General features: G+C 43.1%; 1 protein-coding gene across 1 annotated transcript in view; it reads left to right on the top strand.

Annotated features, from left to right (window-relative positions):
* Positions 1-355: 355 nt before the first annotated feature.
* Positions 356-19,986, top strand: part of Pfdn1 (prefoldin subunit 1) — a 60,249-nt gene continuing 40,618 nt past the window's right edge. The window contains exons 1-2 of the mRNA XM_006991053.4: positions 356-498; positions 3,846-4,012. Coding sequence (XP_006991115.1) covers positions 466-498; positions 3,846-4,012 — 200 coding nt within the window. The 5' untranslated portion in view covers positions 356-465. The remainder of the gene's footprint in view (positions 499-3,845; positions 4,013-19,986) is intronic.

Genomic DNA, 19,986 nt, shown 5'->3' with positions numbered 1-19,986 from the left:
CTAGGTAAGTACTCTGCCGATTGAACTACACCCCCAGCCAGGAATCTGACTTCAACAATCATATGCGGCTTGTTTTGAAAAGCACTATGTCTAGAAGATCTCTAAAGAGGCTTTAGCAGAATTAAGTTCTTTCTGGGTGACTATTCCAATCGCACCTTCTTCTAATGGTCTTACTGGCATGCCAGAAGCTGTTTGTCTAAATTGTGTGTGGAAGATAACAACTAAGAGCCACACTTGAGCAGTCACACGTTCATCAGATTTTATCGGAATTCCCAAATGTTTTGAGCCACTTGTCTCACGGTCGAGTGGCGGAGTGGGGTAGATTAGATAGATAGGGTAAGAAATCTGGGTTAGAGTTTGATTTATGCGCAGGCGCAGAAGGAAGCCTCGCGAGTAAACCCGAACGCGCCCTTCCCCCGTCCCTTTCCGGCTGGCGTCTAACGCAGGCGCGTAGAGTGCTCCAATATGGCGGCCCCCGTGGACCTGGAGCTGAAGAAGGTAACGGGGGCTTTCGAGCAGACAGAGCCTACTGTTTGGATGACGAAGCGAGTGGGGACAGGAATAGAGAGGGGGGATCGCGTCTCGCTGAAGGAAAGAGGCTGTAAGGGCGGGGCCTGGCTTCCCGGAGTCCTGAGACCGCCCGCTCTGCTTCGGCGGGACCGGGGTCCCCGGGGGGGCTCTCGCTGGCGGGAGCTGCTTAGGGCGGGTGGGTGAGTGGGCTGCAGTGTCCTCCTCTCCCGGCGTTTTGGAGCCGTCAGGGACCCAGTTTCAAAGCAAGAACTGAAGACAGCGTCTCATACAGATGCCCCTCGAAGTGCTTGCTGGAGTCGACTTGAAAAACTCCACGCTCGCCTTTGCTTTTAGGTCATGTATTCTGTACCACCCCTTGCAAGGTCCTTGTTTCTACACCCATCGCCTTTTTAAAGAATTTCCCACACCCCTCCCCAAATCCAGTATCCAGTAAGGAGCCAGTAAGGATTTCCAAATGAGCGGTCAGAGGATTTTTCCTTTTTGTTCAGTCTGTTGCTTATAAATGTTTTTTGTTATTTTGCTTTTTTTTTTTTTTGTAATTTATTTATTTTTATTTTATGTGCATTGGTATTTTGCCTGCATTCTGCCTGCATGTCTGTGAGAGTGTCAGATCTTGGAGTTACAGGCAGTTGTCAGCTGCCGTATGGGGTGCTGGGAATTGAACCCCGGTCCCCTGGAAGAGCAGTCATTGCTCTAAACCACTGAGCCATCTCTCCAGTCCCCCCCCCCCTTTAAAGACTGTGTAGCCAAGCTGGCTTTCAACTACAGGCAGTCTTCCTTCCTCAGGCCCTTGAGTTCTGGAATTACAGTCTTGAGTCAAATGCTGGTTTATAAAATGGGTTGTTAATAGGAAACATTTTTGCCACTTAAAAGTCTTAGGACCCTAACACTACCAAGACCTCAGACTGTGCTTTCTTTGTGGAGAGTTGGCTATAATTAGAAAGCACCCTAGAATTCATTCAGTTTAAATCTACTTTTCTAGAAAGGTAAATTCCTAGTGTTTTTTTGGTATGTGGTTTGTTTGTTTGGTTTTGTTTGGTCAGGCCCTGAACTCCCAATGCTCTTTAGTGCTGCCACCTCCAGACCATTAGGATAGCAGAACTGTGCTAGGGTCACTGGCAAGAAAAGTCTTAAAAGATTGAGCCCCATGCAGCAAGATGGGTCAGCACATGAAGACACTTGCCAGATAGCCTGGCTGTTAAAGTTCTGTCCCTGCAACCCAAGGTGGAAGGAGGGAACGGCTCGAAGTTGCTCTATAATGTCTCAGAGGCACCCCCCAGCACACTGGCCCATACTCAACACGCAATAATAAATAGATTCTGTAGGTGAGCAACATATTTTAAAAGTTGTATATTTGTGTGTGTGTGTGTGTGTGTGTGTGTGTAGACACACCTTCAAGTTGCCTAGGGGAGGTCAGAGAACAACTTTTGGGAGTTGGTTCAAGTGGTACCTGGGACTTGAACTCTGATCATCAGACCTTTTAGGCAAGAGGAGCCATCTCACTGGCCCAGATTCTGCTTTGGTTTTGTTTTCCCTCAGAGACAAGGTCTCACGTAGCCTGGGCTGGCCTGGCACTTGACTGTGTAGCTGGCATGCACCAACCACTACACCCAGTTTCCCCAATGCTAGGGATTCCTGCATTCAAGGCAGGGACGGTTCACCTTGTATTTTGAGATAAGGCCACTCACTGGGACCTAGGGAGTGCCACTTTGACTAGATTGTCTGGCTAGTCAGCTTCAAGGATCCTCTTTTTTTCTCTGCCTCCATGCCTAGCATTCAACAAGGACGAGTTGTATTTTTATGTATGTTGGTGTCTTGCCTGCATGAATGTCTGAGTATACTATAGGTGTACAGACCCCTTAGGCTAGAAAAGGTTGTTGGATCCCCCTGAAACTGTAGTTACAGGTAGTTGTGAGCTGCTGTGTGGGTACTGGGAACCAAACCTGGGTTCTCTGCAAGAATATCAAGTGCTCTTAACCTCTGAGCCATCCCTCCAGCTCCCAAGCTCAACTTTCTTTGTGGGTCCTGGGGAGTGAACCTTAGGCCAGCTGACTGAACGGTTCCCTAGCTCCCAGTAACATCTTAAGTAGCTGCCTCTGGTTAACCTTTGTCTAAGCAACAGGACAGCTGAAATAGCTGTTGTTCCTAATAAAAGAAGCCATTTGTTATTGTTCTGGGGATGCTAAGTATGTGCGTCTTGCTCTTTGCCGTTCTTAACTTGACACATGTAAACTTAATCTTATGCAGCATTCTCTCATGCTGTAAATCTTAGTAATCCTCCTCACCCCCCTTTTTTTAAGCCCCTGGCTAGCTGGAACTCACTGTGTAGACCAGGCTACACAGATCCTGCGCAGAGATCCTCCTGCGTCTTCCCCTTTAGTGCTGGGAGTAAAAGTGTGCACTTCTATCCCTGACGTGTAAATCTCAGATGTGTGTGAGTGTGGACACACACATGCCATGATGCTAGTGTGTGGTCAGAGTATGTATAGGTCTCCTTTTACCTTGTGGGTTCAGGTTCCGGGGATGGAACTCAGGTTGTTAGGCTTGGTAGTAAGAACCTTTACCTACTGAGCCATCTCATAGATCTCTGTCTGTATGTCTGTCTGTCTATCTATCTATCTTAATCTTTTAAAAATTACATTGTGTGTGTGTGTGCTCGAGTGTGAGTGCTGGTACTGCATGCCCAAGTGGAGGTCAGGGGACACCTTGAGGGAGTTAGTTCTCTCTTACCATGCGGCTCCCAGGGATCAAATTTAGGTCATCATGCTTGATGTCAAGTGCCTTTATCTGCTGAGCCAATCTCACTGGCCCTGAAAAACAATTCTTTTTTAAGACAAGGTGTCTTATAGCCCAGGCTGGCCTTGAATATCTTATGTGTCTGAGTCGTAAAGTACTCCCGATCCTCTGCTTCCGCCTCCCAGTTGTTAGGATTACAGGCATGAGACACCAGGTCTGGGTCTCCAGCCAGGATTTTGAAATAATGTGAAGTGCTCTGAATTCTAGTTGTGTAATACAGATGTAGTGAGTTCTTTCTTTTACAATTCTTGCTTTGGATCTCTGAGTTTTATCCCCAGAGTATTTTATTTATCCCTCTTATTACTCTTTGGTTATTTGAAGTACGGGTAGTATTTAATGGACTTTTGTCTTGTTCATATTGGTAGACTATGAATAGGGTACATTTAGAATTTAGCATAGTATTAGAATTCTGTTCTGATTTTGGTAAATTTCACAGCTTTGGTTAGTATGTTCTGTTTTAATAAATCTGAATTTGACTTAGATGTTTCCTTTCTAAATCAAAGACTTGTTTTTCTTAGGCCTTCACAGAGCTGCAAGCCAAAGTTATTGATACTCAGCAGAAGGTGAAGCTTGCAGACATACAGATTGAACAGCTAAACAGAACGAAAAAGCACGCACACCTTACAGACACAGAGATCATGACGCTGGTAGATGAAACTAACATGTATGAAGGCGTAGGAAGAATGTAAGTAAAATGCAGCTGGAGCGGCGTTTGTCTGCGAGAGCCTCGTGTAAATTAAGTGGTAGAATTATTTATTTTAAAACTTGGATTAAAACCTACAAAAGCTTTCTTTTTTTCCCCCTCAAGACAGGGTTTCTCTGTATATTCCTGGCCATCCTGGATACCACTCTATAGACCAGGCTGGCCTTGGATTCACAGAGATCCCCCTGCCTCTGCCTCCCAAGCCCATGGAGGCATCGGATTCCCTAGGAACTGGAGTTGTAGGTGTTTATGAGTCTCTTGATGTGGGTGCTGGGAACTGAACCTGGGTCCTCTGCAAGAGCAGCTGGAACTCTTACCGGCTGAGCCATCTCTCCAGCCCCTCCCCTTTTAACAATTTATTTTTATTAATTATGTGTGTACAGTGTGTCTGTGCGTTGGTCTGCGCCAAGTGAGTGCAGGTGCCCACTAATTTACCCTTTGTACTAATCATCAACTATTTATTTAAAATTATTTTAATGAGTGGAAATAGAGATGGTTTACTGAGAAAGGAGAAGCACCACTCCTGAGAATGTGAGTGGGCCACTGAGGAGGGAAAAGTCTTAGGTTATTAATATAATTAACCACTGTGTTACAATTTTTTTCTATCAGAAACATTCTCCTTATGAGAGAGATTAAGTCTGCTTTATATTTTCTGAGAGAATGAAGAATGGGAAAGCCCTTGAGTATGGGTCACATTCCATTACAGTTAGCTAACAGGGAAGAAGTGATTTTTTTTTTAAGTGGGGAGGAGGGGGTCCTGTGTTTGGCCTTTGGATATTATGTTCTTTCGGACCTCTACTTTAAGTTTGGGGATCTTTAGAATGGAATTTGACCTTGGTCTCAGGATGACTTCTTTGTGATTGCCTGGGAGCAAGCAAGTGTGTAAAATTCTGTAATAACTTTAGAATGACATCATGACAAGGTGACCCTTCCCGTGACTAATTCATTCTTTCTGCTAAAAGAGAAGTGATGATAAATGCTGGATTTGCTTTCTCAAATGAACCACATACATTTTTTCTTATGTTCATATTTTTCATTTTGTCTTATTTTAAGAGAATGAGGGTCCCTTTTGTGAGTTTTTGTTTGTTTGCTTTTGCTATTTTTGAGAACGTCTCACTCTTGCTCAGTCTGGCCTCAAACTAATTGTGTAGCGGAGGGTGACTGAACTGATCCTCCTGCCTCTGTGTCACCAAGTGCCGAGATTACAGGTGTTCAGTATTGGCTCCAATCTGTGAGGTTGTTAATGGTACAGAACTCTTGATTGTGTGTCTGTGTAGTGTGAAATACATTGTTGGCATTCACTGGAGGGTAATTTAATCCCTCAATTTGAATATACTTAGGTCTTAAAACAGTAATGCTAGCCTATTAATATCCTTGGATTTTATATTATTACTTTAGCCTTTATTTATAACAGCCAAAGAATTTTTTTCTTTTTAATAGTCTCTCTATGGAGCTGTGGAGCCTTGACTGGCCTGGAACTCACTTTGTACACCAAACTGGCCTTGAACTCACAGGGAACCATCAGCCCCTGCCTCCTGAGTGCTGGGATTATGCATGTACCCCCATGCCCAGCATTTTGTTGTTTTTTTGAGACAGGGTCTCATGTAGCCCAGGCTAGCTTCTTGCTAGCTTCTGATCATGTATTTTCCAAGTGCTAGGATTACTGGGATGTGCTGCATTGGAATTAATGTTTTTAATTTAAAAAATCTTTTAAATTTTAATTGTTTTATGTTTGATTCTGAGAGTCAAAACTAGGGCTTTGTGCATGCCAGACAAGTAAGTCTTCAGCCACTAAGCTGCATCTTCAGCCCTGAAGTTTTCATATCTAATTAGACTAATGTCATTTACATTGCATATGTGAGTTACTTTTTTTTTTCATTCTGTCCAAAATTCTGCAGATAGGTTGCATTTCATGCAAAGAATAATAGAATTTTACTTACTTACATATAAGTAGTTAATGGCAGAATGGTATTATTTCATATAAACTATTTCTTAAGAGTAGTGTGCACTTTTAGAGTTTTGGACGAGCCTTGGTTTTAAAACAAGCTTCTTCGAGTTCTGCACTTCATGCAGCCTGAGTCTGCCCTGTGTCGTAGGGCATGTGAGGTAACAGCATCTGCCATTTGGCCAGAGTATTGGTGCCTCAGGGCAGGAGAGACTTGCTGAGTGCCAGTCTGGTCATGAGGATGTTCCCTTTCTTGATGCCAATCCTGGAATACCTACTTCTGAATTTATGGCCTTGAGAAATCTTGAGTCTAACATTGTTATTCATTTCTTCAATCCCATCCTTTGCCTTCGTTTTTGAATGCTGTTTGAGAATTCTAATTACATGATGAGTTTACCCCCATTTTTGTTTAGAAATGATTTTAAAACCTAAAACTCTGCTTTTCTTGTGGCCCACAGTTACTGTTTTTTGTTTGTTTTGTTCGGTATATTGAACTGGGGGCCTCACACCTGCCAGACAGGTGCTGTATCACTGATCTGTAGTCTCAGCTTTTTTTATTTGAGATAGGGTCTCCTGTAGCCCAGGCTAGCTTGAATTTTTTGTTGTAGCCAAGGCAGTTCCTGTCACCTGCCCTCACCTCCCGAGAGTGCGGTTATGGGCAGCTCACCCTGCAGGGTCTCCCTCCACCTGTTCTTTCTGTGCTCCGGTCTGCTCACAGCCGTTCCTCACAGTGACGGAACGGTCATTCCTCACAGAACCCTTTGTTTGTCCTCTGTCACCGCAGGAGAGAGTCTAAGCTTGTCGGCCTCACATTCGTGGTCATATAACCTGTTTTTAAGTGGCCCATCTAGCCTCAAGTCCTACTACTTCCTGTTCCTAGACATTTCATCTCACGGTCCTGCTCTTTGTATTTCCGTGTGGTTTTTAAGTGTGCTCTGGTTGACTGACTGGTGGTGTCAGTCATGGAGCGGGGGTGGGGGGTGGGGTGGGTGGGGTGGGGTGGGGTGGGGTGGGGGTGGGTGGGGGTGGGTATAGGAGAACACTAGCACGTGCACCAGACATTTTTACCCTTGTTATGTGGGTTTTTTTTTCCTTTATGTCATGTTTTTGTGCTCTTTTTTTTTTTTTTAACCTTTGCTTATTCTGTTTATGGCCTTCAATATTCCTTTGTGAAAGGAGCTCAATATATGGCTCAGGTCTCGTGATGTCTTTGGAACCTGTCCGGATTTGCCCGTTCTTTCTTCAGCAACACCAAGGCCTTTGTTTTAACTGTCAGTAGATCACGTGTGATTTCCCCAATGATCGACTCTCTTGAGATCGTGTACATACATCACCTTGGGTTCCACCGTTCTCAGAATAATGTTTGGCACAAAGTATGTGTTAAATAAGTATATTTTGATTTGAATTGAATTTGATTGTTTTTCAGCCTACGATAACTGCATTTTGTTTGTTTGGTTGTTTATTTGACATAGCGTCTTAGATAGCCCAGGTTGGCCTTAAACTATGCGTAACAAGGGTGGTCTTGAACTCTTGCCCCTACCTCCTAAGTGTTAGGATTACAGGCCTGCACTGCCATGCCTAGCTTCTTGATTCTTTAGAGAAAAGTTATGCTTAGAAGTTCAAGAATTAAGCCGGGCGTGGTGGCGCACGCCTTTAATCCCAGCACTTGGGAGGCAGAGGCAGGCGGATCTCTGTGAGTTCGAGGCCAGCCTGGGCTACCAAGTGAGCTCCAGGAAAGGCGCAAAGCTACACAAGAGAAACCCTGTCTCGAAAAAACCAAAAAAAAAAAAAAAAGAAGTTCAAGAATTAGAGTTTATAATCCTATTTTAATATATGATTTGGTCAAGATGAAATTATCAAAGTAGTATGTAAAGCCATGTGTGGTGGTGAATGCCTTAAACCCCAGTACTTGGGAGGCTGAGCAGGATTATTGAGTGTCTGGCCAATGTGGGCTACAGTGGGAGTTCCAGGCTTGCCTGCTTACACAGTGATACCAGCTCAAAACTGATAAACAAAGTAACCGTGACTAAAGCCAAAGGACTTGTTTCTTAGCAAAGTTGCTTGATCTGCCTCGATTAATCTGCTAGGATTACTTCTCTTGAGAAAGTTGACTAATTTTTAATGCCAGGCAGTTTCAGAGTGTCAAAACTGACAACAAAGAAATCCCCAAACCTTTAGAATTATGCCGTAGGCGCGATTCTTGGGTAACAAAGACTGTTCTATACAGTATAATTGTGTCTGACTTTCTTCATTTTCACATAGATGGAAGACAGATTTTCCTTTTCAGGGTATGTGTGTATTTAAACAGATCTCTGCAAGCCCACATGCCCTTCAGCTTATATTTAGAGAGAAGGTTGGTAGTGTTGAATAACTTATATGTGGCTATTTCGGGGTTAAAGTAAAGAAAGTCAAGCTGCGGGGTCAGGGAAGATGAATTGCTCTCCACTGTAAGCTCTGAACTTCATTGTTCAAAGCTGTATCTGTCCGTCTTCTGGGACGGTGCCAGCACATTTTCGTTCTCTTACTTCATATTCTTTGGAGAGGCTGTTATGTAGCCTGATACTACTACCACCAATTTCTAGTTTTGCTGCTTAAGCTGTTTGTGCGCTGACCTCACCGCACTGCTTTGAGAAGTGTGATGAAAGTTACAACTGTGGACGATCTGTCTGGATATTTGGAAGTGTTGGGCTTCGTTTGCATCTTTCTAGCGTGCAAGGAGGGAATCCAGATTTCAGATGAATGTGATGTGAATATTTCTTGTATTTTTTTTTTCACAAATAAGGAACAATTTCTAATCATCTGAGTTTTCTTTTTTACTCTGTGTAGGCTAGGATGAGTTTTTTAAAATAATTTTAATGTTTTGATAAGAATTCTATTTAAATATACACAAATAACTTTTAACCATGCTAGTGTTTGAAAAGACTGTATTTTTATAAACAATAGGCATGATTCTGACCTTGGTTTGATGTGAGAACTATCCTAACCTTTTGTTGAGCAGTGCATAAATAACATTTCTAATTTTCAAAACAGATAAATTGTCCTTTTATTTATCTTTTTCTTTTTTTTTTTTTTTAACATGGGAGCAACTTGAGTAGATTAGCCTTTGAAAAGAATGATAAGTCCCTTTTTAAAGCTCGAAGCCAACTAAAAATAACCTGGTGCCATATTTAAACCAATTCAGAGGTATGCTACCATTCTGTGGGTATTTTTTACGTTTAGGGAACTAAGAATGAACAATGGTATAAATCTACCAGCCGGATAAGCGTCTGGCAATGCAGAGGTTGCTGGTGGGGAGTGTGGCTATTTCTACTTGTTGAAGTAATTTTATGGTTGATCTTTGTTGCTTGAAAGATCTAGAAGTGTAAGCTTAAGTTAAACGCTGCATAGGTAGAAAGTAAAATAGTAGGTGCACTCCCGATAGCCAAGAGTTAGTTGCTTTGTAAAAAAAAACGCCCAAGCAAGTTTTCAGCTAATTAGGGTAAAGAAATCTAAACTCTTCACCACAGCTCGGTCAGTTTGCCCTTTGTCTAAAACCGTCATGTTGTCCATGCTGTTGTCTTATTTATCGGTGTGACTGTTGACATGTCATTTCACTGTGACGTCCGGTAAGGGGAGGACAGTGGTTTCCGTACGTTAGCTATTAACGTAGGTGATAGTTGTGCCAGCTCATGTTTGCAGCCCTTTACATGTGTCTCTATAGAGTTTATCTTCCAGTTAAAGTGAGGTCACTTTAAAATTGAAGAAAGTAATATTTTATTCCCAAGAGGTAAGAAAAAAATTTAAAAAGTGTAGCACAGCAGGCATTGTTGACTTTGTTTATACTGCTGTTGTGGTACAATAAACATAATCTATGCTTTTGCTCTTACCAGAATCAGGTTTAGCTATTTATTATTATTATTATTATTATTATTATTATTATTATTATTAAGGATTTATTTATTTGTGTATTTTGTCTGCATGTACACTTCCACAGCAGAAGAGGGTATCAGATATAGTGGATCCACAGTTATAGCTGGTTGTGAGCCTCCATGTGAGTGCTGGGAATTGAACTCAGGGTCTGTCTGGAAGAGCAGCAGCCAGTCCTCTTAACTGTTGAGCCGTCTCTCCAGCCCCAGGTGTAGATATTTGATGCTAAGTACAGAAGGGAAAAATGTGTCGATTACTTTTGGTGGGAGAGCCCTATTGCAAATGCAAATTTGTAAGTTCCTTTTATATTCTCTCCCGAGGGATTAACCTGTATTTTAGGGTTTTAGAAAGCAATGCAAAGATGATTTTCAGAGGTAATCTTTTTATCTTTTTACTTTAAAACATTTTTACTTTTAAAAGAAGAGAGGTCCTTGCTGTTCAGCTGCTTTGACTAATAGAACACGACTCACTCTTCTTAGGTTTTATACAGAGCCATTTAAAGTCATGGCTTTCGTTGCTCAGAGTTCTGAGGAAAAGCAAAACAACTTTTCCCGTTGTGTGTTGGGAAAAATGACTCCAGCTGTGTTGATGTCGAATCTGTATAGAACCCCAGATGGGCACATCTCTGGAGAGAGGGGACCTTTGAGTAATCTTCCTAATTTTCTGAAGTTGTCAATGACTTAAAAGTCTGATGCTCATTATGACCTGTTCCCCTGCTGTGTACAGTGACGTCATTGTTTTCAGGCTGCAGAGCCTAGCAGACATTTGCGTAAGACTTACACAGTCCTGTTTCTCCTGCAGAAGATGTCTTTAATTCCTTCCTGTCTTCCCTCCCATCTTCTCCAGAATGTAAACATTCCCACTGAAACACAGGAAATTAACTTAGAAAGTGTTGTGCTAATTAGAGTCAATTGTTAAAAAAGTCTCTTGTCTTAACTAGTGCGAACACGCTAAAATGAATTGTTATTTATGTGTCCTTCTTATGGGGTGCTTATTTTTAGGCTTTAAGGTTTTTTGTTGTTGTTTTTTTTTTTTTTTTAAGAGTCTAATCTATTCATTCTGTTACGTAGCATCTACAATTCCTGACACCAGCAGACGTGACATAGGGGCTGGAGAGGTGACTCAGTGGTTGGGAGCACTGGCTGCTTGTTCTTCCAGAGGACCAGGGTTCACTTCCCGCACCTACGTGGTGGCTCACAACCATCTGTAACTCCAGGGCATCTGATGTCCTCTTCTGTCCTCCATGAGCTCCAGGCCCACACGTGGTACATGTAGCAAAACACTCAAACACATAAAATAGAAAGAGCTTTTTAAAAAAGACCTGATAAACGGTTTGGGTTTTTTTTTGGTGGTTGTTGTTGTTTGTCTTTTCTACAGAAAGGATTAAACAGTCTGCCTCTGCCGTATGAAGGTAGCAGGCATTCAACAACGCAGCAGGACCCCGCGGTGTGTCCAGGTTGATGGCAGACAAGAACCCACAGAGTTAGCTCAGGGAAGGCGTCCAGTGCCACTTGCAGACGCTTGCAGCGACCTGTGTTACTCTGTCGCTGAGGAATTGTATTCTAGCTGACTTATCTGGGAAAAAACCAGTCCATTTCAAGTTGTACTAAAGAATTTTAACTGCCGCTTATGTCAGAGTGACAAATTTAGGAACAGCTTGCTGTCTAATCTGAATGAGATGGCTGACATGCTTGTGTCAAGAACTATAGCCTGTTTAGTGAAATTCCCAAAAAGGAAAGAACTGACCTCGAGTGTGAGACTGATGACTTGTTAGTATTCTCTTCTTTCTTGATACTTGTATCCGGAATTGCTGGGATCTAGGTGTGATGACACACTCCTGTAACCTGTTGCTGGGTCCTGGAGCTGAGACCACAGGACTGAGAGTGAGTGACGCCTGAGAGAATAGCTCATCGTCTTGGTCAGGAATTCTTTTTTTTTATTTATTTATTATTATAAAGGGAAAACATTTAATGGGGCGGCTCACAGTCCATTATCATCATAGTGTGACATGGAGTCGTGCAGGCAGACATAGTGCTGGCGAAGGAGCTGAGGGCCCTACATCTTGACGCACAGGCAACAGGAAGTGAATTGACAGTGGGTGTAGCTTGAGCATAGGAGACCTCAAAGCCCCACAGTGACACACTGCCTCCAACAAGGCCACACCTACTCCAACAAGGCATACCTACTGGTTAGGAATTCTTACTACCTCTCTCTCTCTCTCTCTCTCTCTCTCTCTCTCTCTTAATTAAAATTTTTTTCATTTTACATACCAACCTCTGTTCCCCCTCCCCCCTTTTCTTACTCCCCCTACCTCCCCCCACCCATACCCCCATCCCCTCTTCATAGGAGGTCAGGCCTCCCTTGGGCAGTCAACACAGGATGGCGGACCAAGTTGGGGCAGGACCAAGCCCCTCCCCACTGCATCCCGGTTAAATAAGGCACTGGGAATGGGCTCTAAAAAGCCAGTTTGTGTACCCAGTTTGTGTATCCTGGTCTCATTGCCAGGGGACCCACAAACACATCGAGCCACGCTACTGATTACCTCTCTTTTAAAAAAAAAAATTATTATTTGTGTGTGTGTGTGTGTGTGCGCGCGCGCATGCGCGCGCATGTGAACATGTGCGGGAAGATGTTGTTGTGTCCTCTAGAGTTCCAGTGGCTGTGAGCTGCCTCATGTGGGTTCTGGGAACTGAACTTGGGTCCATTGGAACTGCAGCAAGTACTCTTAACCACTGCTCCGTCTTTCCAGCCCCTGTCTCTCTTTTTTAAAATAATCATTTTAATGAGTTAATCTCTTGTATGTGGGAACACATGTGGTAGTCAGGACAGCTTGAGGGAGTCACTCCCCTCCGTCCACCACGTGGGTCCCGGGGATTGAACTCAGGTGGTCAGGCCCGGTGGCAGGTGCTCTTACCTGCTGAGCATCCTTCTTGTCTGGAGGCGTATCAGTTATTTTGAAATGGAGCGGGTGTTTGGAAGACATTATTAGCCTTCTGGCTTCAAAGAGGACTTAAATTATTTTGATATCAAAACCTTCAAGCATCTAGAGCCTAGTATTAAAAATCTGTCTCTAAATAGGTAAGAACTCATGACTGCTCTCTGCCCATCTTTTGATGTTGTCTGAGAGTAAGTGATTTGGATGGCAATGCGAATTCTATTTTTTGTTTTGTTTTGCTTCATTTTGAGACATCTTCTCACACAGTAGCCTAGTCTGGCTTGGAGGAATTCACTTGTGTAGATCAGGCTAGTCTCAAACCAACGTTGATTTTCCTGACTCAGATTCCCAAGAGCTAGGATTGCCACACCAGCTTCCAATATACATCCTTCATGTATGTTTCTGACTTTTGACATATGTTAGAAATACTTTTTATAGGGGACTGGAGAGATGGCTCACCAGTTAAGAGCACCGGCTGCTCTTCCAGAGGACCCGGGTTCAATTCTCAGCACTCCCAGGGCGGATCAGTTCTGGGGGATCTGATACCTTCATACCAGTGCACATGAAACAAAGTTAAATAAATTATCAAAAAATACTTTTTGTGACTTTCTGCCCTTTTATCAGTTTTCTGTCTCTATATGTCTATCAGTACTCATAGAATAGTAACGTTTTTCATTATCCTTGAGTATATTTTTTCCAGTATTTTAAGCTACTAGTGAAATAGAGATCACATCTTAAGAAAAAAAGAAGTAAGCTTTCTTACTACTTACTTCAACATTTGTGGTTTGATGAGGCCAGAATAAAAGTGGTAAACATCAGAGGTGAGTGTTTACCAGAATACTTAGAATGCCAAATAGTAACCCAAAATAAACATCTGTTTGAAAATAGACTAACGTACTACAGCTTCCATTTCAGGAGTAATGGTCTTGACTTAAAAATAGACGGTGTTTTTAAAATTAGTACAGACTGAACCTTGCAGTGTACCTTGCATATCTAGATCACAGGACGTTTGTAGATGGGGCCGGGGTCCTCAGGAGCCGTGACTGTCCAGTCCCTGCCGTGGGTTCTCAGTCTTCACTTCACCCACCAGGAAGCAGTCCAGTGTGCTTTTTGTCTTCTAGCTCTTGACTTTGTACCTCACTGGCCTGCCTTCTCAGTCACACTGTTTCCTTTTCTTTCACATTTGTAAATTTTAGATTGACTTTGGGCTTCCTGAGTAGATTTTCCCCCCTCTTTTATATTTAATTGTCTTGCTGGGATTCATTCTCTCTCTTTCTCTGAGACAGAGTATCATATGTAGCCCAGGCTAACCTTGAAGTTCCTTGTGTGTGTGTGTACATGTTCGCATGCGTGCCTGTGTGTGAAGATGTGGGTCCTGTGAAAGCAGCACATGCTCTTAACCACCCGAGATCCATCTCCCCAGACCTACCTCCCCCCCCCTTTTTTTTTTGTCCTGAGACAAGATTTCACTGAACCTAGAATTCAACAGTTCAACAAGACTAGTTGGTCAGTTAGCTCCAGGGATCCTCCTGTCTGCCTCCCCAGCCCTGGGATCACAAGGTGTGCAGTGCTAGGTCTGGCTTTTTACGTGAGTGCTGTGGGTCTGAACTCAGGTCCTCATGCTTGCAGAGCGTGTCTCCAGCCCAGACTTGAAATCTGTGACTCACTTGCCTTGACATCCTAAGTGCTGAGTTTATAGGTGTGTGCTACCTACCATACCTGGCTTACGGTTCAGGAGTTTGAACCCAGGACTTTTTGCATATCAGGCAGGTGTCTAATGACTCAACTACATCACCAGCCTCCAGATGTCGTCTTCTATACTGACAAGTCCCCCATTTTTACTTTAACTTAGGCTGCCTTCCTGAATTCTGAGCTTGTTTATCCAGCTGTCCGCTCTACGTCTCTGTTGGTGGTCTAATATGTATGTCAGGGTTAGTTTGGCCAACATAAAGTTCTTGTCTTTGTGAATAAGCCATGTTGCTCAGTCTTCCTCATTTTAGCAAATGGCTTTTCCATCCTTCTAGTGCTGCCAAGTCTTGGAGAATTCCTTTTTTATTTGATCTTATAGTCAATCCAATAGCAAATACTATTGTTTCTCTGAATTTAGCCCATAATCTGAGCTCTTCTACTTAACACTACCCCAGTCAAGACTGCCCTGGATTATAACACTTGCCTCTGATTGGACTCCATCTTTACCATTGTATAACTTTCTTTCGACCTCCCTCCCTCCCTCCCTCCCTCCCTCCCTCCCTCCCTCCCTCCCTCTCTCTCTCTCTTCCTCCCTCCCTCCCCCCCTCCCTTTTTTCTTTCTTTCTTTCCTTTTTTCTTTTCTTGGAGTGTGTTTTTTGTTTTTGGAGACAGTGTTTCTCTTTGTAGCCTTGGCTGTCCTGGATCTGGCTCTGTAGACCAATCCAGCCTCGAACTCACAGAGATCCACCTGCTTCTGCCTTCCAAGTGCTAGGATTAAAGGCATGTATCACCACTGCCTGGCTTTGGTCTTATTTTCTATAAACACGTTTTAGAAAAGATTTATTTATCACTTTATTTTATGTGTATGAATGTTCTGCTCACATGTATGTCTGTGCACTATGTGCATGCCCAGTGTCCATGGAGGTCAGAAGAGGGTGATAGATCTCCTGTAACTGGAGTTATAGATGGTTGTGAACCACCATGTGGATGCTGGGAATTGAACCCCAGTTCTCTGCAAGAACAAATGCTTTTAACCACTGAGCCATCTCTCCAGCCCCTGTAGCATTCTTTTCAACAGAGCAGTCAAAAATGTAAGTCAGATAACCCTAGTATAAACCTTCTATTACACAGATTTTCACTATGTAGTCCTTGGCTGTCCTGGAACTGGCTTTCTAGACCAGGCTGACTTCTACCTGCCTCTGCCTCTCGAGTGCTGGAATTAAAGGTGTGTGCCACACCCAACCTATTATGACATTTCAGTACAAACTTGCAATATGTAATGATTGGATTAGAGAAATTGGCACATGCTTCAGACATAATTTCTTTGTTTTGGTAACATTCAAAATCATCTTCTATGTGTTTTGAAAGATTTCATTACAAGTTATTTCTCCTTATTTAGTGCTAATTAAGACATCGATACCCTCCTCTTTAAAGCTTAGCTTCCCTTAGTTCCTCCATTGTAGAAAAGGCAGTGGAAAGAATGTAAGAGCCTGAGTGTAGGGAGAAGGATGTGAGGCTGTGAAATGCATTTAAGTGCTGTAATTTATTTATACATGTGGGGTGTGTGTGTGTGTGTGTGTGTGTGTGTGTGTGTGTGTGTGTGTGAGAGAGAGAGAGAGAGAGAGAGAGAGAGAGAGAGAGAGAGAGGGTTAGGGACATGCAAGTGTATGGAGATCAGAGGGTAGCTGGTGGGAGTTGGTTCTCATGTTCCAGGATTGAACTCAGGCTGCCAGTCTCGGCAGCAGGTGCTTTTCTCCTGCCCGCCATCTTGCCAGCTCTTGTATGATATTAGAGGGACCAGCCTTAATATTATACATCCCAGGGGCTCAGGAGAGAGAACTACTAACGGCGAGGATTATTTTCAGGAAATAGAATCTTAGCACACCGAGCTCTATAGTCCACTTCCTTTAATTCCTCTGGCATAACATCCTTTATACACAGCTTCAGTTCTGTTCTCATGTCTAGCTCCTTTCTTGCCTGATTTCTCTCTATATTTATCTACTGCTTCCTCTAAGTTCTATCTTAATTCTCTCTCTCTCTCTCTCTTTTTTTTTTTTTTTTTTTTGACTTTTTGAGACAGGGTTTCTCTGTGTAGCTTTGTGCCTTTCCTGGGACTCACTTGGTAGTCCAGGCTGGCCTCGAACTCACAGAGATCCGCCTGACTCTGCCTCCCGAGTGCTGGGATTAAAGGCGTGCGCCACCACCGCCCGGCCTATCTTAATTCTCTTGTCTTAACTCTAGGTCCTTTTCATCTTGTTCTTACCTAGCTAGTACTTCCCCATCTGACTCTTCCTCATCTTCCATCTCATTCCTTTGGTACTCTCTCCTAGCCCTACAACCTAGTTCTTCCCCATCTCAGTTTGTTTCTCTCAAGTTCTTACCCGTCTAGTTCTAACATTCTCTTTTCTCTTCTCCATCTCCCGTGCCCTGGAAGTCCTGGTATATAAAGCCAGGCTTCCAGGGTCAAATGGAGGGGTGATAAGAATCACATTGAGAAGCAATAACCATTAATTATCATTTGCAACCCCAAAGGGAAGTGACCAATGGGGAAATGAATTAACTAAAGGCTAAATTCGGGTAATATCTAAGAAGAGGGATCTTATGTGCTCAACTATTAAACTCTTAAATGTCATTAGTAGAAAATGTTAAGAATTTCTAAGTTGCTAGGTCAATGGGAGAAAACCTGTCTTCTTTTTTCCTGTGGCTCCTATCTGTCCAAGCTGTCTGCTGTTTTTCTGCAGGGTGGGGGAAAGTGTGCTCAGTCGCTAGGCAACCTGTGTACAGCTAGATGCCTCTGGTGATAGTTAAAGGGAGATCTGGAACCAGAGGTAAGATTTGGGAAAGGAGGAAGTAGAGCTTAATTGGCACATCTGCCAGACCTTCTCAAACAGGTAGCCTGGATGCTTAAGTCTGTTCTTAGAAAGTATAGAAGTAACTCTGATAAGGTACTTTCCTCCATCTGGGATGGACCTGGATGCTGCCAATGACAATAATTACAGGGAGGCTTGAACTGGGGTTCTGGCTGAGCATAGCTGTCAGCACAGAAGGTTATCTAAATATTCCTAGAAGTGGTTAGGTAAGGAGTTAGAGGTCCATAAAGTTAGTAAGGCTGTAAAAAGGAGGGTCTGAGCTAAATTGTGTAAAGCTATTACTTAACGTCCACCTGACCTAGGTGGTGTCTCCTTGTGGAATTTACCTTAAATCAGGAGACTTGCATGTGGACTGTTATTACTGCTAGTCCTTGAAAGTGGCCAAGGGAGATATCTGATTCCAGAGAAAGCCTTTCCTGAGGCTGTTCTCCAAATACCTGGAATGTGTATGTCCAGAGAGTGATCAGTCCACAATGTTAGCCCTTCTAAGGGAAAAGTCAATTGGGAAAACTATGAAGGCACACATGATTTTCATAACAGAATACAGCTGATATATAACAAGCCAAGTAACACCAAAAACTCCTTGGGATTTGGCTTCTTCTGGAGGAATTCCCTGATCCCTCCAGGTAGTGACTTTGCCATAATCAGCTGAGTTCTTATGATATATTCCTGCGGCCTGCAGCAGCCAGCCCTAATTCTCTTTGTAGTTGAGGATGACCTTGAACTTCTGATCCCCCTGCTTCCACTACCCTAGTGTAGGGATTATAAGCACCAAAGCTGGTTTATGGGATGATAGTGATTGGACCCAGTGTCTCATACATGAAAGGCAAGTGCTCTACCATCTGAGCTATACACCTAGCTCCAGGGGATGATTTCAGTTCTCTGTATTCTTGGTGTTGACCCTTTTCACATAACAGTTGAAAATATTCTTTCTTGCCAGGCGGTAGTGGCACATGCCTTTAATCCCAGCACTCGGGAGGCAGAGCCAGGTGAATCTCTGTGAGTTTGAGGCCAGCCTGGGCTACCAAGTAAGTTCCTGGAAAGGCACAAAGCTGCACAGAGAAACCCTGTCTCGAAAAGCAAAAACAAAAACAAACAAACAAACAAATCTCATTCTATAGATTGGTTCTTCACTGTTGGTTATTTCCTTGTTGTGCAGATGATTATTAGTTTAATGGACTAGCATCTTGTTTCCCATGATGTTGGAGGGGAGGCGGTCCTGTCCAGGAAGTCATTCTGTCTCTATTTCTTTTTATTTGAGACAGGATGTCCCACTTATCACTCAGGCTGCAATTTTTTGTGTATTCTAGGCTGGCTTTGAATTTATAGTGATCTTCCTGTATGAGACTGCCGGGATTACAGGTATGAGTCCCCCCACCAGAACACCCAAACTGTAACAGTGTCTTGATGTTCCCTCTGCTTACCTCAGGTAGTTTAATACTGATCTGGATCTTGGGTGCAGTTTTGTATGGGATAAGAGACAGGAATCGAGTCTGATCTGCTGCGTTTGTATTTCCCGTTTTCCCAGCACCATTTACTGAACAGGCTGTCTTTTTTCCAGTGTATATTTTTGGTGCCTTTGAGAATTTAGCTGGTTGTGGAGAAGTGCAGTTTGTCTGTCTTGCAGACAGGGTCTGTGTAGCCAGGGTTTGCCTGGAGCTCACTGTGTGCCAGGCCGTCCTCAAACATAATCCTATTGCGTTCCCTCTTCCAAGTGCTGGAGATTGAACCCAGGGTCTTACACATGCCAGGAGGGCAAGTACTCTGCTGAGTAGCCATGTCCCCAGCCTTTGGGCTTCTCTGGTTAATACTTTTTTTTTGTACTCTGAAAATGTCATGCCATTGTCTTCTTACATGGTTTATATTATAATTCTTATCTCTGAATATAATGTGTCATTTTTCTGGCTGCCCTTAAGACTGTCATTATCTTTGGTTTGCAGTAGTTTATACTTTGTCTAGTTCTTTGTGTGTTTTCATTTTTGAAACTGGCTGGGACTCTGAGTGTCCTAGGGTGGGGGTTTATTAGTTTTAGAAAGTGCAAGTTCATGATCTCTTTAATGGTTTCTTTCCTCGTCTCTTTTTTTCCTCCTAGGTCTAACTACATTACATAACTTGAGGCCTTTTTGTGTGTGTGTTTTATTATTCATTTTTCTTACTTGACATAAATAGGAGAACGTTAATTGTTTTTGTTTTTATTTATATTTATGTATGTGTATATGTGTATAACACATGTTTTTGGGGCCTGCAGAGGCTGGAAGAGGGAGTTTCATCTTCTGGAGTTTATCATAGGTGGTTGTTAGCCATTGTGGGTACTGGGAACATAACTCAGTCCTCTAGAAGAACAAGTACTCTTTTTTTTTTTTTTTTTTTTTGTCAGAGCTGAGGACCAAACCCAGGGCCTTGCAGTTGCTAGGCAAGCAAGCACTCTACCACTGAGCTAAATCCCCAACCCTAAAACAAGTACTCTTAACCGCTGAGCCATCCCTCCAGCTCCTATGGTAGTCATTTTTTTCTTTTTTTATTGAGATGGGGGGATAGGGCATGTGTGTATGCCATGGCATGAGTATGCAAGTCAAAAGACCGCTTTGTGGAGTTGGTTCTCCCCACCTTC

This window comes from Peromyscus maniculatus, chromosome 19, assembly GCF_049852395.1.
Source record: "Peromyscus maniculatus bairdii isolate BWxNUB_F1_BW_parent chromosome 19, HU_Pman_BW_mat_3.1, whole genome shotgun sequence".
In the NCBI taxonomy this organism is placed as follows: Eukaryota; Metazoa; Chordata; class Mammalia; order Rodentia; family Cricetidae; genus Peromyscus; species Peromyscus maniculatus.
This window is presented reverse-complemented; position numbering and strand designations above follow the sequence as displayed.